Source organism: Herpailurus yagouaroundi, unplaced genomic scaffold, assembly GCF_014898765.1.
Source record: "Herpailurus yagouaroundi ecotype Mexico unplaced genomic scaffold, PumYag 28, whole genome shotgun sequence".
Taxonomy (NCBI): Eukaryota; Metazoa; Chordata; class Mammalia; order Carnivora; family Felidae; genus Herpailurus; species Herpailurus yagouaroundi.
This window is the reverse complement of record NW_024412376.1, coordinates 104,394,674-104,412,083: the sequence shown is the minus strand read 5'-3', so window position 1 is coordinate 104,412,083 and position 17,410 is coordinate 104,394,674. Positions and strand designations below refer to the sequence as shown.

The following is a 17,410-nucleotide window of genomic DNA, read 5'->3' as shown; positions in this document are numbered from 1 at the left end:
ATGAGTGCCTACTTCCTACCACCCTTGTGAGTGCTAGGTGTTAACGATTCTTCTTGTTTGTCAGGTTGATTGGCACAAAATGGAAGCTTGTTTAATTTCTTTCTTTTACTTATTCTTGGGATTCACATGAAGATGGTTGACTTAATCATACTTATGTGTTCATTTCCATCATTAGCCTGGGCCAGCTATGTCTCTTGCTTATCTATCTATGCCCATCTTTCTGCCCATCCTTTTTGCTCCTGTAACCTATTTCCATTTCTCCTCCCCCCAACCCCCCACTTAAGGAACTATTCTAATGCAATTTCATATGTATTGTGTGTGTGTGTGTGCTCTTTTTGTTTTGTATGCACCTATTTTAAATATTCATAAATAGGGGTGCCTGGGTGACTCAGTCAGTTAAGCATCTGACTTCAGCTTAGGTCATGATTTCACAGTTCATGGGTTCGAGCCCCGCGTTGGGCTCTGTGCTGACAGCTTGGAGCCTGGAGCCTGCTTTGGATTCTGTGTATCCCTCTCTCTCTGCCCCTCCCCAACTAGTGCTCTGTCTCTGTCTCTCAAAAAATAAAACAAAAACGTTAAAAAAATAAAAAAAAAATAATAAAGAGAACTCTTTTAAATATTCATAAATATTGGTAAGTAGATATTTCATTCTTTTCCTTTTTTTTAATTTAAAGACTTTATTTATTTATTTTTTAGAGCAGTTTTAAGTTCACAGCAAAATAAAAGGGGAGGCACAGAGATTTCCCAGTTACTCCCTGCTCTCACACACACATAGCCTCCCCTGTTATCACCATCCTCCAGCAGACTGGTATATTTGTTACCTTGATGAATCATTCACCCCACTCCCCCCCTTTTTTTTCTTTCTAAGCACTGTTTCTAAGATGTATACAGATCACTGTGTGTACATTTAATTGATTGCATATAGTTGCTGCTCTCTTGTTTACTTTGCATATCTCTGGCTATTTCTGAGGCAAAAGATTTTTTTCATGTATTTGTATTTTTTCTGTTATGAGCTCCCTCAAGTACATAGGACTTTTTGGAATGTACGGAGACCAAATATTCCCATTTCAGGGTATAAGGTTTTTTGTTGGCACAAGGAGGAAGGTTGGGGACAGAGACCCAGACTGGAGGGGAGAGGAGATTGCAGTAAAAGGATCAAAAATGATGATTACGCCTATGAACTTCCTTTCCTCTTAAATTTGTCTGGCATTTACGCTTCTTAGACAAGTAGCCTTGGCCTCCTGTGGGGCTGTACCAGGGGGTAAGGAGAGTAGTCTGCCCAGCACTTGGACTTCCCCTCAAGCACTCACCAAGCTATTCCAAAGGGCTTTTGTTAATGTGTTGTAGAGATTGCAAAGGAATAACTTTAGAGTATGAGTCCTCTGGAAAAGGCTGGAACCCCTTCTTGTAACTGCTGGAATGATCTCTGACAGTTCTGTTCACTTCCTTTCTAAGTGAACCTGCCTTTCCTGTAGTCTTTTCTGTCCTTTGCTCTCCTGTCTCCTGCTGCACTTTCATTTGTTCCCTTTATAATTACTTTGCTTTTGACACCCGTTAAAGCCACAGGTGCTAGGTCTCCCAGGGTATGTTACTCACTGCATCACCTGCCATGTTCTCAAATGTGTCATCTCGCCAGCTCCCTGTGAGTTAGGTGCAACGAAGCTTATTCCCACTTTGCAGATTAGGAAAGCAAGGAATGGGGAAATTGATTGTAAGATACAACAAGAGCTTCCTATTGGAATTTTACCCACTATCTCCTGATAATACTTTAGCACTTGGCAAGTACTTCCCAGTCATTTGTGTGATAAGAATGAAAGCTAGCAGTTGCTACAAAGTGGATCGGGGACGAAATGAAGGAATTTGACTTGTGGGTGGCATAGCTGCTTGTGCCTCCCGTTTGGGCTGCTTCTGTGTAGTTGTGAGTGAGAACCCCTTTGGTGGTTTGGAGATCTGAACTCAGCCTCAGTGGTAAACCTCAAAGGGTCTGCTGATCAAGTGTGCCAGTTCCCTGGGAATGGCAGAGGAACTTATTCCAAAAGGCCATGGGGAAGGTGAGGGACCAAAGCTCCTTTTCATTCCTGAGGGGCATTTTGAACTGAAGGCTGAGTCCACTCATGTCTGGATCCACTGCCTGAGGTCTGGGAGAGCTTTCCGGAAGATGAGAAGTGGCCCACAGGAAGTGCTTTTTATGCTTTCCTGGAAAAGGGCTGCATTGTCTGCTTAGAGAAGCACACGTTAAAATTTCTTTACAGCAATCTTCTATTTCAAAATTACCAAGTCACAAAAAGAAGTTTCTTATTTTTAGAGTAGGATTTCAATATAGAATTGCCAAAAGAAAAGTAATTCGTTCCTTTTCATTTTGAAATGGATTGCTCAGCAAGCCAGCACATGTCTTGCTATGCTCCAGAAAAGTCCGGGGCTTTCCTAAATAAATTATCTACTGCATGTGAGATAAGTAGATGGTTTTCTCTCATTAGCCGCCTTTTTAAATTTATTGCCACATTTTCACAATATCAATTCAAAAACCCTGGGTGATCGGACATGTATCACTAAGAGAAATTATGGTAAAAAGTCAGGGAGTGACCTTCTATTTTTCATAATAACCGAAGTGTAATAAAAGCCACATGTAAAATAAGCCTGGAAGAAGAGATTATCTGCAGTAACATATGTTCAGTGTTAGAAATTAGAAATCAATTGCAAAACACAGTAGGAGTATGTCATTTTAAGGAATGATAGCTCAAAAAAAAAAAAAAGAAAAGAAAAAGAAAAAGAAAGAAAGAAAAAGAAAAAGGAAATGACAGTTCATTATAGTCCTGTATTGAAGAAATAAAAATCCCTTCTGCTGTCTTGACTAACCATGGAACATGCCTTTTGTTTGCTATGGAAAAAGAGATGGCCTGGCCTCATATTTGGTACTCTGTATAGATGTGGCATAAATAGTTGTCATCATAAGTAGATCTGTAACCCAATATTTATTAGGTAGATTTACAGCCTCAAGACTATCTACCTTCAGTTATCATATGTTCAGACTAAGACCTCATGGTTAGTTGTTTCCATGTAGAAGGTAACTAACTGATAGGATAAATCCCTCATAACCAGTAAAAAAAAAAAGACTGCTGGGTATCCATTTAACATACATTTAATGAATACTCACTTTGTACAAGTTATCAATCTGGACACTGGAGGTTTAAGATTATTCAAACCTGGCCCCTGTTTTGGAGGCTACTACATTTCATTGAAAGGCATTGCTTTGTAACCAAATGATCAGGACAATAGGATAAATACCATAGAGAATGTACAACATTCTGCAGGAACACAGAGGAAGGAAGTGACTGTTTGGACAAGTTCAATAAAGCTTCACAGAAGTAATGACCGCTTAGGCCTCTCAAGTGTAAGCTGTGTTATAAGGACTATGGAAGGAGATGGAGGCATTGCCAACTGGGTGAATCCTGTGTAGGGCATCCAGAAACCACAGACAGGCATACGGCATGCTTAGGGTACCCTGCTCCATAGATCTAGCTTGCTCAAGGGAAATAGCAGAAGACAGGGCTGAAATGCTAAGTACAGCTCAGTTTGTGACAGGTTTAAGTGCCATCCCTAAGCCTGTAGCCTCTATCCTGCTCATCCTTTGGCCCTATTCTGATTTTCAACACTAGGGATAATGTTAAAAATGTGTAACAAGTAGTATGGCACAGATCAGATTGGTCAGAAGTCAGGGTGGGGGGGGGTACCTGAGACCCTTTCCTATGTCAGGACCTTTCAGGTCCTGAAGCACAGTGTCTTTCAGGATTCCCAGGAATGGAACCAGACTATCAGGGAGGGACCAGGATGATAGCCATTTACCAATCAGGTTGGAAGTATTTTTTACGATTTTAAAAGCCCGTGCAGCTAAGGGTCTACACTGCGATCAGCCGATTCCTGAAGAGAACTAGGGGGTTGTACTTTAATTTCTCATCTCCTCTGCACCCCCTGGACAAAAATGATTTCATGCCTCAAGAATGTCTTGAGTTAATTACTCTCTCCTCTCCCCACTGCAGAGCAAACTCTCTAAGAAGAAAAATTGATTAAAACTTTTACAGATGAAGTCCAAGTCTTTATCCAGCGTGCCTGACATTTGTGATCTGGTCCCTGTTGTCTTTTTAGTCTTTAGTTCTCATCATCCTCTCAGGCACTTTCTCCCTGGTGCAGTTTGCATAATGCTACCAATGAGCTCAAGTGATGGGGTGGTTTAAATGTTTCCTCTAGCAGACTTCTGACCGATGGCTAGCTGGGAAGGCCCCACAGGCTAGCACAACCTTGCATGTGGTAGATGCTTCTGTTGAATATCGATAGATTAGCCTGACATACCTTCTTAGGAGTGAAATTGGGTTTTTTATTTGCTTTTTTGTGTTTTTGTTGCTGTTGTTGTTGTTTATTTTTAAGTAGTGTCTTTTTTTTTTTTTAATTTTTTTTTTTCAACGTTTATTTATTTTTGGGACAGAGAGAGACAGAGCATGAACGGGGGAGGGGCAGAGAGAGAGGGAGACACAGAATCGGAAACAGGCTCCAGGCTCTGAGCCATCAGCCCAGAGCCTGACGCGGGGCTTGAACTCCCGGACCGCGAGATCGTGACCTGGCTGAAGTCGGACGCTTAACCGACTGCGCCACCCAGGCGCCCCTTAAGTAGTGTCTTTGAATCAACAATAAGGCAGAGGCACAAACAGTGATTGGCACTTCGGATGATGAGTAGAGTCATTAATTGAAGGGTAGCTGAATAAATGAATGACAGACAGATTTCATGTATGTTCAGGGTAGAACTTGTTACTGGGAGCTTTGTATCCACATCTTTAGTTATAATGTAGTTTTAGTAGCTTATCCTAATATTGGCAGTGTTCCCATGTAACATTTATAAAATATAAATGAGATGTTAACTATAAGTGAAGTACCAAGTGTAGAGTAGAGTACCGAGCAGTGTGCTCAGCACAGAGTTAAATTAAATGGAAATGGATTTTGCCCTCATGAAGCTTACAGTCTAGCAAGGGAACCAGATAATAAATAAGTAAACTTTCTTCCATCTCTGCTTTTCATCTGCTGTTGTCATCTCTTGCCTGGACCAGAGCAATGGCTTCCACACTGGTCTCTCTGCCTGCAGGCAAGTCCTTACACCCTCTCTACATGGCGCCCAGAGAGAGCTTTAAAAATCGGGGTTTGTGTCTATCTTGTTTAATCCCATTCATGACTTCACATTACAATTAGGGTAAAATCCTGATTTCTTTCCATGATCTCCAAGGTCAAGTTTGATTGGGCCTCATCCTATCCTTCCAGCCATGAATCAGTCCACTGTGCCCCACCATTCCTCGCTGTGATCCTCTGTGCCCTGCTGGTCTCACTGTGTCCACTAGCTTCAGCCACAGGGGCAGCCTTCTATTCCTTGCACCCCTAAACTCCCTCCTTTCTCAAAGGCTTTGTTGGTGCAAACCTAGAGCTGGCCACTTCCCATCTTTCAGATCCACCTAAAGTTGGTCCCTTCTACCCTTACCACTGTTATTCTTTATTGAAGAGTGCTTCTTGGAATTTAACAGAATTTGTAATTATCTCTAAATTTGTTGGGGGGGGCGTGGGGGAAAGTTGTCTGAAATTAAGACTTTCCTGTGCAGTTGAAAGCTGAGAGGAGAGGATTGGATCTTGAGATTCTCAATGCAGGCACCCTTTTCTGATTCTAAAGGGATACCTAATTAAATTACTTAGGTGTATAGTTCCCAAGTCTCTTCCAATCAGCAAAAGAATTCTCTCTACCAATTTTGGTCAGAATGAATACCTCTGCAAATAGATTGTGCTCCACTGTGAAGCAAATATTTTGAAAACCAGGGTGCATTAACAGAAGCATGTGTTGGGCTTAACCATACAGACAGTGAACCAAATTTGAATATATCCAGTCATTTAGAATAGTCCTCTCTTTGCAGACATGCTAAGGTGAGAAGTAAGCCTAATAGTAATAAAAAAAAAATCAAATTCTAAAAGAGGAGGACATTTGAAAAAAATATTTATTTATTTATTTCGAGAGAGAAAGAGAGAGAGAGCAGGGGAGGGGCAGAGATAGAGGGAGAGAGAGGATCCCAAACATGGGGCTTGATCCCACAAACCATGACATCATGACCTGAGCTGAAATCAAGAGTCAGATGCTGATGTTTAAACAACTGAGCCACCCAGGCACCCTGAGAAGGACATTTTTGAGTGTTAAAGGAAAAACTCTGGTTTAGGAACAATGTATGGTTAGAAAGTTAACTTGTAAGAGAAAGACTTTCAAGATATATGCCGAGAGCAGAAGCTGGTGGGGCAAACCAGAGACTAGGGGGACTAGAAGAGTAATGAGGAAGGACAGAAGGAAAGGGTTGGGGTAGGACACAGAGAGAGAGAAGAGAGGGATGGAAAGAGGGGAGAGAGCAGTAAAAATCCAGAAGTACCAGGTCTTTCAAGGTTTAATCAAGGACAAAAGTACATGGCATTCGTCCTTGCTGATTCTTGATGGTGTTGAACATAGGAGTAGTGATCCTGTCAACGGTTCATCGTATGGTTACAAAAGGCAAGGTGGCAAGGTGATAGAGGGCCATCTGATTTCATGAGACAGACCATCTTTGTCTTGAAAATTATGATTTCCTTCCCTGTGATTCTCATTACTCAAAAGCCTCTGATTTCCTGTTCCAAGTCTCTTAGCAGTCATTTATGGAAGTTGTACTTCTGGCCAACAGAAATAGGTATTGTGGGGGGTGTTTTTTTTTTTCTCCTGGGATATACATATGTGCATCGTGATTTAGGAATGAAGGCACCAACATCCTCCTTATAAATTCTAAAATCTTTGAAAGAAAAATTGCAACCAGCCCTTTCCACTATAGACTGTTCACTGATTTTGCTGTTTGCCTGCAGTCTGCCATGAGTCCTGTTCTGCCTGCTGGGGTCCGACAGAGAAGCACTGCTTGGGCTGCAGAGACCCCCTCCAAGTGCTGAGGGAGGGCAGCTGTGACAGCAGCTGTGGCCTTGGGTTCTACAACAAGCAGGGGATCTGCAGTGGTAAGTGCCTGGCTTTGCATGCCAGAGCATCTTTTTTTTTTGTTTGTTTTTCTTCCAGCATCCCTCATTTTATTCTAATTAGAACGTTTCTTTTACTCAACCAATATGAAAATGGCTGGTAACATTGGCAGTGTTTTAGTAGTTTACAAAACACTTTTTTTCTGAACTGATAGGATCACCTTTAACACCCCCACTCTTCAACAGCTTGTTAGGTTAGGGTGTTCATTCTAGCCTCATCCTCTGAGACTCAGGCTGCTTGCTCCAGACTCTCAGCTGTAGGGAGAGGAGCAAGGCTTCCTTCCTCCGATTTTGAAACTCCTCAACAGCGCCAGACAGCCTTCCACATATGCATGTAAATAAAGACACTCTTAGACCAGCCAAAGGCAGACCCACCTCTGTGTTGGTGCCCCTGACTTAGCTGAAGCAGTTACTGTGTATTCTACCTTTAATGCCCATGGCATGACAGTAAGAGTTAACGTTTAATGCCCACGGCATGACAGTAAGAGTTAACCTAGTGTTTCCTTCCAAGCGCTTTACAAACATTACCCACTGGGGCGCCTGGGTGGCTCAATTGGTTGAGCATCCAACTTTGGCTCGGGTCATGATCTCACCACTCGTAGGTTCCAGCCCTGCGTCCAGCTCTGGGATGACAGCTCAGAGCCTGGAGTCTGCTTCGAATTCTGTGTCCCTTTCTTGCTCTGCCCCTCCCTTGCTTGTGCTCTGTCTCTCTCTCTCTCAAGAATAAATAAAACATTAAAAAATTAAAAAAAATAAAACATTACCCACTGAGAGGCAGAAAAGTATGGGGGGAAGAGCATGACCTTGGGCAGGTTACATAATCTCTCCATGTGTCAGTTTCCCTTTTGTAGAATGGAGGTAATAGTGGCAGCTGTGGTAGACAGAATAATGGCCCTCAAAGATGTCTATATCCTAATAGCCAGAACTTGTCAATATGGCTGCCTTAAATGGCAGAAGGGATTCTGTAGGTGTGATTAAGTTAAGGATCTTGAGATGGGAGAGCTGATCCTGGATTATCCGGGTGAGCCAGTTAACTGTAAGGGTCCTTCTAGGAGGGAGGCAGAAGGGTGGAAGTCTGAAAAGGAGATCTGAGACAGAAGCAAGAGTCGGGGTGATGCCAAGATGGGGCAGTGGGTATGCAGGCGGCCTCTAGACTTGGGGAAGAGACAAGGCAATGGATCTGCCCCTAGGGCTTCCATGCAGTCCTGCTGATGCCTTGGCTTTAGGACTTCTGACCTCTACAACTGTAAGATAATAAATTTGTGTTGACTTAAGCCACTGAGTTTGTGGTAATTTGTCACAGCAGCAGCAGGAAACTAACACACACCCGGCTCAGAAGGCTATTGGGAGGACTGAGTTGATATAGGCAGGCATTTAGCACAGTGCCTGGCACAGATTAAGTGCTGTGTTTGGTGTCTGTTCCTCACAACAGTTTCAGGAGATGGTTATTATTACCATCCTCATGGTCCAGAGGAGACAGAGAGGTTAAGAAACTCCCTTAAGGTCACATATCACTAATAAGGGGCAGAGTTGGGATTCAAGCCTAGGTCTTCTAGCTTTAGATTTTACTTGCCTCCCAACTGCTCTACTGGCTATAATGAGATACCTCCCTCTGCACCTCCCCTATTTTTCCCTACCTTCTCCTTCTCATTATTGTCTCTGGCTATCCTCTTCTTCCCCTTTCTCCCTGTCTTCCTGTCAGTCTTTAGATCAGCCGCTGCCCTGTGGACATTGCCAAGTCCACAGGTAGGCACCTGATAACGAATGAAAGTTTGAATTGAGTTTACTGTGATGGTCATACCTACAGGAAGGCTGTGATGCGTTTTTTTTTTTTTTTTAACAAAGTCCCACTAAATCAATAAAAATGTACAGCCCATAAAACTTTCTTGAGTTATTGTCCTCGTTTTGTTTACTGAGCAGGGCAACAGCAAAAATGAGATGATCTTTGGGATTTGACAAATCCACTTGTCTTAGGAAAGAGAGATAGCCCCTGGCAGCTGCTTGCTTAAAGCTGTGCAGAGATCCATCAGCATCACTGGTGTGAAAAATCTCACTTGATGTGGACGAGTCACAGGTGGCTTTTGTGTAGCTTCAGGAGAAAACAAGGAAAGAAGGGCCAGGCTGCCGTTAGCCTGAGCATTTTAATCTTTTTCTGCCAGAATCACTTTCCTGCTCAATTAATCCAGATGCATTCTCTAAAGGTCAGCACATGTCAAATTTGCACAAATCCAAAGGCATTTAGCTTGTAAGTCCCCAAGGAAGCTGGCTACTGTCACTGATGAGGGGTGGTGACACTGACCTGCTACTGAGACGATATTATCTGGATTGAGAAAGCAACTTTTGCTGGGGAAACAGGTATTTAAAGGGAAGGCTTGAAAAAAAGGAGGGATTAGTGTGAGCCTTGAGGTGGTGAGAAGTGGAAATCTACTTTGGCTAAGAAGTTGGTTGAAGAAAGCCAGACCTCCTTACTGACAGAACAAATTAAAAAAGAAGACTACTGAACAGGTGGCTTAGGGAGGGAATACACATCTGGAATGCTATCTGTATACATTTTGAAACAAGCATCAGAAAAAAAAAAGCCTTCCAAATAGGAGGATGGACCATTGCTGACATTAGTCAGCCAACCAGTCAATTAATCAACAGGTAATTACTGAATGCCTGCCATTTGCTTAGCATGATGGAAGACTTTGTGATACCATTGACATTGACCAACAGGCCTTTTGATAAAGACTGGAGTTTATACTTTTCATAAAATTCTTAGAGTTCTCTAAGTTTGTGTCAAATGCCTTCAGAAGTGTTTGTATAAATATTTTCCCAAACATCAGTGAACCAAGTCACTGATTGGTATCGGAATGTTAATTAAAACGTCTGATGCTGATAATGCTGACTTATTTCCAGTTCAGTTCAGTGCTATTCAAGATAAAGGCCAGCCAGTGTTGGTTTAATAATTTATAACCGAGCAGCCCATATCTGTAGAAATCTCAAAGTCAAGTGCTGAGAAAAATCCAGCACAACCTGTCATAAACGGTGGTATGCCCTGGCTGAAAGAATTTATAGCAACCAAGTTCATTGGTGGTTCATGCTTTGAGTTTTACAAATGTTAGATATAAAGGGTGGGGAAATTCAAAGGACAAAAACCTCCTCATTCTTTAGTCTTTTAAGTACTTATGCTATTACGAAGGGCTTTTCTGACTCTAGCTAACATAATAAATCAAAGTAAGTTCAGAGGTTTCTGTTAGCCATTCTCTCTCTCTTCCTTCCTCTTCTCCTTTGTCTCTCTTTCCTTCCTTTTATATTCATTTCCCTTCCTCACCAAGGCAGCTATTTTAATTTTTTTATCTCTTTGTTTTTATGGTGTCATGTAAAATGGATGTTCTCTTGAGTATATATACCTTTTTTTTCCCCCTTAAATGATCTTGTGTCATGAAGTTCAGGTTATCTTTTTTTTCACTCAGCATTATGGTTTATGAGTCAGCCATGTTGCTATCTCATCTAGCCCTTTGCTTCTCACTCCTTGATCTGCGTCCCCCATAGCTCACTCATCCACTGTCCATGAGGGACTCCCCACCTCCCTCCATCCCCATGCTGTCACTAGAGAGCACCAGTGAAAAGCCTCAAACATTCCCTTTTATGAACCTGTGTGGAAGTTTCCTGGGGATGGGTAATCTGGGAGCAGAATTGTTTGTTTCTTATCTCTGCATATTCTTTATTAGACTAAGTAGTACCAGGTAGCTTACCAGCTTCTATAATCTTAAGTGTAAAGGTTGTCTCATCTCCACATCCTTGCTACTGTTTGGCATTATCATCAAGCTTCAGATTTTTTTTTTCTTCTGGTTAATAGATATACTGGGACATCCCATTTTAATTTGCATTTTTCTGATTATTAATGAGTATGAGAGTATCTTCAACTCCAATTGGACTGGGATCCCCACCCCCAAGGCCATTTTGACTTTAAGTCCTATATTAAATTGGATATCCTGGTAGGTGTACCTGCCAGCTATGTTATGGTTAGTTCAATGAATAATTATCTGGTTCTACTTCAACTATGAAAACAGAAAGTACAGAGTACTTTGAAATGTTGGAGTCAAGGAAACAGAACTCAGATGAGCAGCCAGAGAATGTGATTTCCATGTTAATACCAATTATGGACATTGTAAAGAATAGACTTCTCTGTTCCCTTTGCTCACTGTTGACTTTCTCTGGTGGGTTTTCCTCCCCCTTAGCTTGTGACCAATCCTGTAAGAATTGTGGTCCCAGTAGTCCCAGATGTCTTACCTGTGCCGAGAAGACAGTGTTGCATGATGGGAAATGCATTGCTGAATGCCCTGGTGGGTACTATGCTGAGGCCACTGGCAGCTGCAAAGGTAAGACATGGATAATCATTATCATCATCAAAAAATATTTAACGCATTTGACAATACTTGCTGCTCATTTGGGAATTTGTGTGTATGATGGGAAAATGTCAAATTAAAAGGAATAGCTTTTTCATTATAGAACCTGTGTGTATTTGGTGTGGGAGTGGGTGATGCGGGTGGGTACTGGAGGACTTGAGTAAGTGAAGTACTTATGCATACCAATCACCTATTAGAGATCATTTGGTCCTTTTCAATGCCGAGAACATCTTTAAGATATTCATATAGTCTTTGTGTACTTATAAACCCTCACTAACTTAGGTTGTAGGTATGACAGAATCCTATCTTAGATGGCATTTACAAATACATGTATTGGCAACTATGACACGCCACAGAAAGTAAAATAAAAAACCAAGTTTGATGTCTTGTAAAGCTGACATCTGTATCTATTGAAAATTTGATCTTATATGCTATATGTATGTTTCTTTCAGATTCGTACAAATTTAACTGTGAAACATTTCTATTTTAGACTTTATAAGTTTCTACTTATATATGCTTGACTTGTGTCTTTCCTTGCAGGCAACTCTGGGAACTTATTGCTGCCTGGGACACCTTGATTGCTCCTCTCCTCCCAAACAAACATAAATATTTTCACTTCTACCTATAGTGTGGGTTAGTGGCAGAATATTGAGATCTGCCCCACAGCCTTGACTTATCAACCTCCCTCCTGTCTGCCAACCTCTTTACTCACCCAGTGTATATTCCTTTTCCGCAACATCCTGCCCCCAAGGGTCTCATCCACTTCCACACTCCCCTTTCCCGGCTCCTGCCCATTGTTCTCTGGAGTCTTTTAGTATCTCAACCCTGTCCCTTAGGACAGGCCATGGTAATATCTGTAAATTAGAGTCAGAGATGTCCCACTGTTACCACCCAGGACCACAGTAGCAAAGATGCATGCCTGACACTGTGACATGTAATGGTCAGATTGTTTAATAGAATTCTTACTTAAAATCTTGTAATGTCAGAAGTGTCTTAAATGACCAGTTAGTCCCACCTCACTGTGCATGTGCCAAGAAACCTAGGCCTGGAGAGACTCTGACTGGGCTAAGGACATAGATGAGTTAGTGGACAAGTCAGCCAAAATTCCAGTGCTTCTAGCACTCAGACGTGTAAACGTTCCACCCTTCCCGATTCAGGTTCAGGGTTTTAGGTTCAGATAGACCTAGGGCTAAATCCCAGCTCTGCTGCTAATTAGCTCTGTGATCTTCGGTAAATTTTTTAACTTCCCAAGACTTCAGTTTCTCGTCTGCAAACCCTCAAAATTGCTATGAAGTTAAATGCAGCAATGTGTATAAAACATTTAACACAAACACTAAATAAAAGGTAACTAATAAATAATAGAACATGGATGGATAAAGGGGCATTGTGGGCAGTTCTGGTAATATAACCCTCTCTTCATACATCTCTCCCCTTGATTTGGTGTGACAGCTGAAAGGGATTAAGAGTGACCCAGGAGGGGCTTCCTCCCACATAAAGAGCCCAGGCAAGAAGGAGGCTTTTTAGTCCTGGGTCCCATGGTTCTCTCTCGCTCTCTTCCTCAGTTTGTCATCATTCATGTGCCAGCTGCTCCGGACCCACGGCCTCTCACTGCACAGCCTGCATCCAGCCCCAGGCTCTGCGCCAAGGCCGCTGTCTGTCCAGCTGTGGAGAAGGCTTCTACCCTGACCACGGGGTCTGCAGAGGTACTGTTGGTGTCATTTTCACTCTTAGGAGACTTTCGCATCATAAGGACAAAGATTTAAGTTACTTTTCAGTGCACTTTTCCCTATAGTGTATCTTACATGGCTATGCATACGTGATATGCTTTTTTTTTTTTTTCGTTGCCAAGGGCTACTCTGAAAAACTCACATGGGAATATTTGTGATGACACCCAAAAGTTCATGATTTTTCAGGCCATCCTTGAGAGGACTGTCATTTCCCTTACTGTATGTTAAGATGAAACCAAACTCTTCCTCCTTTTTCCTGTTCTCTTAGAATTGCTAATGTTTTGGGGGTTTTTTGTTGTTGTTGTTGTTGTTTTAATTTTTTTGCCTTCAGTTTGTTTTTCCCTGAAGAATTTTTTTTAATGATATAGCGGAGCAAACTGAGTTAGTAGCAATGCCTCTGGCTGAGTGAAATGGAAACTCTTTAATAGCTGTTTGCCAAAAAGGCTTTGGGCTCATTGGGAGGGTGGGGTCATTGCCTTTTGAAACTATAACACTGGGAGCAAACACTTTAATTAAGTGAAATTAATGTATGTTTGCTTATATGGTAGGGCAGCTTGGAAAAGAGTTTGAGAATAGTTACCCAAAAAATGTATTTAAAATAGGGTAACTATAATAAATATTCTGCAAAAGAAAATTTAGAAAATCTTTTAAAGAACTCTTCTAGAATTAATTGTATCAAAGTTTAGTATATTAAAGAGCCCTTTTAAAGAGTTGATTATATCAAAATGTGGGCATGAAATAGTTCCAGTACTCTATCTGGCTCTGATTTCAACCTGTAGCCGAGGAAAATAAGAAACTATGATGGATTGTCAAATTCTTGTTACTCCTCCAAAGGGGACTGACTCTTCCTGGTCTAGAAAAGCAGCCTTTCCTCACATAAGTTCTAAGAAAAATCTGTTGCCTGGACACCTGTACGGTGGGTGATGGATGACACGGTAGACAATAACGTAACAACCATTTTTGCAAAAAATACAGTAATGGCCTTTGTGTGGCTGCCTGTTAAAATCTTCAATAAAAACTGAGGCCATGATATTAAAACATCATTCAGTGAATGTGTATCTGGAGAACCAAGCCAATATTGTCCAGTTTGCTGTTTTTTTCATACTCTAGCTTGACAGCCTTTACAAACCCGAGAGATGTGACCAGTTAACATTACCCTCACTGTGCCTCTCATGAATATTATCACTCTGTGCTGTGTATAGAACACTAGAAGGTAATTTTCTGATAAGATGTATCAGGTGAACTCTTCTAAGTAGTTTAGATTTAATTAGGGACTCCCCTTGGTTGCAGCATATATGTGACCCTTGGATTGTTTTCTGCATTTTATTCTTAATGGCAGCCTGTCATTCCTCTTGCCTCACTTGTGTGGGTCCAGAGCCCTCTCACTGTGCCCAGTGTAAGAAGCCTGATGAAGGACTGCAAGTTGAGCAGCTGTCTGGGGAGAATATCACTTCTGGCGTGTGCCTGTCCCAATGTAGAGACCAGTTTTACTTGGAGAACACTGGACTTTGTGAAGGTGAGGAAGCATGATTTGAGGAAATGTTAGGTAGCTTCTGGGCTTTTCTCTGGAGAGATCCTGGGAGGTGGGACCAAAGCCAGTAGCCCTTTGTGTAAACAAAGAACTGTTCCAGGATACTTGTGGATGGAGAAGACCGACATGCAAAGGAGACCCCACTCATGTTCTCCTTTCCTTGGTGAATAATAGATGATCTTAAAAAGCTGGTTCCGTTTACCCCACTGTCCCTAAAGTTACATTCTAAGAAGTTCCAGACAGGAATTATTTCAGAGACAGTATGAGTAGCTAAGAAAGGCCCAGTGCTCATGGTAGAATTCCATTTATTATTTCTTCCAATTTGCTACTCTGAATATGAATTGGCCCCTTCAGGGCAAAATCTGGACTTCTGTCAAAATTTAGAAGTGACTCCCGCCATTGCCTTAGCATAGCATCTACAGAGAATTGATGCCATCTTGAATAATTTGACTCAATAGCTGGATCCTCTATGAGTGGTTGAGCAGATGAAGGGGAGAGATGTGTAATTTTGGGGGGAGGTAGGGGAGGCCCCTCTCTGCTCTTACACAAAGTTGCCTTGCTGTTGGATATATTTGACTCTCGAGCTACTTGAAAAAATCAATACTCATATTTTTCATTGTGAGCATAATGTATGTTCATTAAAGGAAACTTTGAATGTAGAAAGATAACCTGCCCACCATCTACCACCATCTACCACTTGGGTAATTACTTTCACCATTTTGCTGTAATATAGCCAAGTCTTTTCCTGTGCATAAGTTTGAGTTTTTATTTTTACCACATAACTGTTAAGCATGCTGCAGATTCAATTTTGTATCCTACAATATCCAATTTTACATTGGAAGGTACTCTCACATGGAAATGATGGATTTCAAGGTTAAGTTAAAAGATTTTAACACAGTGAGTCCTATGGAATGGTAGGAAGTATGTAGATTTGGAACACAGAGACCCCAAGCTAGACATTTAAGCTCTCTGAGCCTTTGCATTCACAGCATTAGAATAGGGATAACTATCTTTCACAGACCTTTTGCCAAGATCAAAGGAGGTTAGGAGTGTGAAAGTTCTTGGCAAATTGTAAAGCCCCATGCTCAACTGTAATAAATCTCAGTCCAAATACTCAGGTACTCAAGAACATTATAGAGGTAATACCCTGCTCCCTGGGATGCACCAGGCTTCAGGGAAGTTACACAGTGCCCAGAAATTAGGGAAAGGGTCTTTACTCTCTAAATACACTGATTCCTACCCCCGTATGCATTGCCTAAACTCTCTGTGGTCGTTTAAACTCTCATGGTTCTGTTTCCACAACCAGTTCTGAAATACAGGAATCTTTATCACTAAGAGTCCCGGTGCCTTCCCAAGGCACACACCATACAGCCTTCCCCTCTGATCCTGGGAGAAATAAAGAAGAAATCTTCCCAGGCTACTCAGCATAGTTAGCCTCTTCCTATAATTTTCAACACTATATTAAAAGTGAAAAATAGGGAATTTGAAGAGGGATCAGAAAAGAGAAACAAAAATTAACATTTGTAAAGTTAAGTCGTAAATAAATATTGGAGTGACCAAGGTTATTCAGCCAGAATATAATGCTACTGTTGATTTGGTACATACCATGAACCACACGCTAAGTGAAGTGCCTTACTTGTTGTTCACATAGCTTTGGTACCTTATGGGGTAGGGGGACAACTGTATTAGAGGAGAAGAAATGGAGGCTTCCAGAAGTTAAGGCTATAGCTTGTTCAAAGTCATGTAGCCAGCATAGAGGAGAGTCCAGTGGATTCTAAGTCAGCCTGACTCCAGTATCTATGCCCTAAACCTGGGGGCTACTGTGTTATGGTTGCTGAGGAGGCAAAAAGCACAGCATAGTAAAATGCTGCAGGATTTAAGGAAGCATCCTTGACAAAGGAGAGTTTTCTGGGAATCCCTTTATACAGACACCTTTTTAAAAGGATTACAGTCTAATCCTTGTAGAGTGGTTTAATTGTGGCCCCATGTGAAAGGTCTAGATTGACCTCTGTAGTCCCCTGTACCCCGTGATTTTATGCCAGTTAACATAATATTATTAGGTATCACACATATAGCTATCTACTCACATTTATTACCAAATCCTTGCACAATCTCTGCTAGGTAGATTGTTGTACTCAATTTATAAGTGATGGGAATGTCACAGAAAAAGGTTAATTGAGTTGCCCAAGATCCCATTGGGAAACTTGAGTGCAACCACCAATTGTTTCCAACCCTATCTGAGTATTAAGTGTGTTGACTGATGTGTTTCCTGTCACTCATCTCATATCTTTGGAAACCTTTTTGCCTCCTCCCAGTCTGTTCCATTGTCGATTCTGCCAAAGTGTTGTCTATGAAGTCAGGCTTGAGAGCCCTATGAGATTGCACTGGGCTCTCCTTCTCGCACATACCCAGAAATGCCCTTGCTTCTGTGCAGAACATTTCAAAGGGTTGGAGTTTTTTTGTGGCTGTACCATTGAGAGTTTATTTTGCAGCACTTTTGATCTCACGCGCCTTTCTATAAAGAAGAGAAAAACAACTATTTTCTGGAACTCTCCCTCTTCCTCTCTCTGAGACTGCAGTACAGAGTGATTAGAATATTACTGCAGCTAATGAAAGCGAGAAGCAGATGCATTATAAGAAGAAGCAATTTACTTAGAGTCTGAAGTGGTGTCAGAAGTTATCATGAAAGTTTCTAC

At 41.6% G+C, this 17,410-nt stretch overlaps 1 protein-coding gene across 1 annotated transcript in view; it reads left to right on the top strand.

Moving 5' to 3' along the window:
• FRAS1 (Fraser extracellular matrix complex subunit 1) overlaps positions 1-17,410 on the top strand; it is a 421,505-nt gene that overhangs the window by 202,286 nt on the left and 201,809 nt on the right. Inside the window, exons 15-18 of the mRNA XM_040480456.1 lie at positions 6,904-7,047; positions 11,289-11,429; positions 13,019-13,159; positions 14,523-14,699. Coding sequence (XP_040336390.1) covers positions 6,904-7,047; positions 11,289-11,429; positions 13,019-13,159; positions 14,523-14,699 — 603 coding nt within the window. The remainder of the gene's footprint in view (positions 1-6,903; positions 7,048-11,288; positions 11,430-13,018; positions 13,160-14,522; positions 14,700-17,410) is intronic.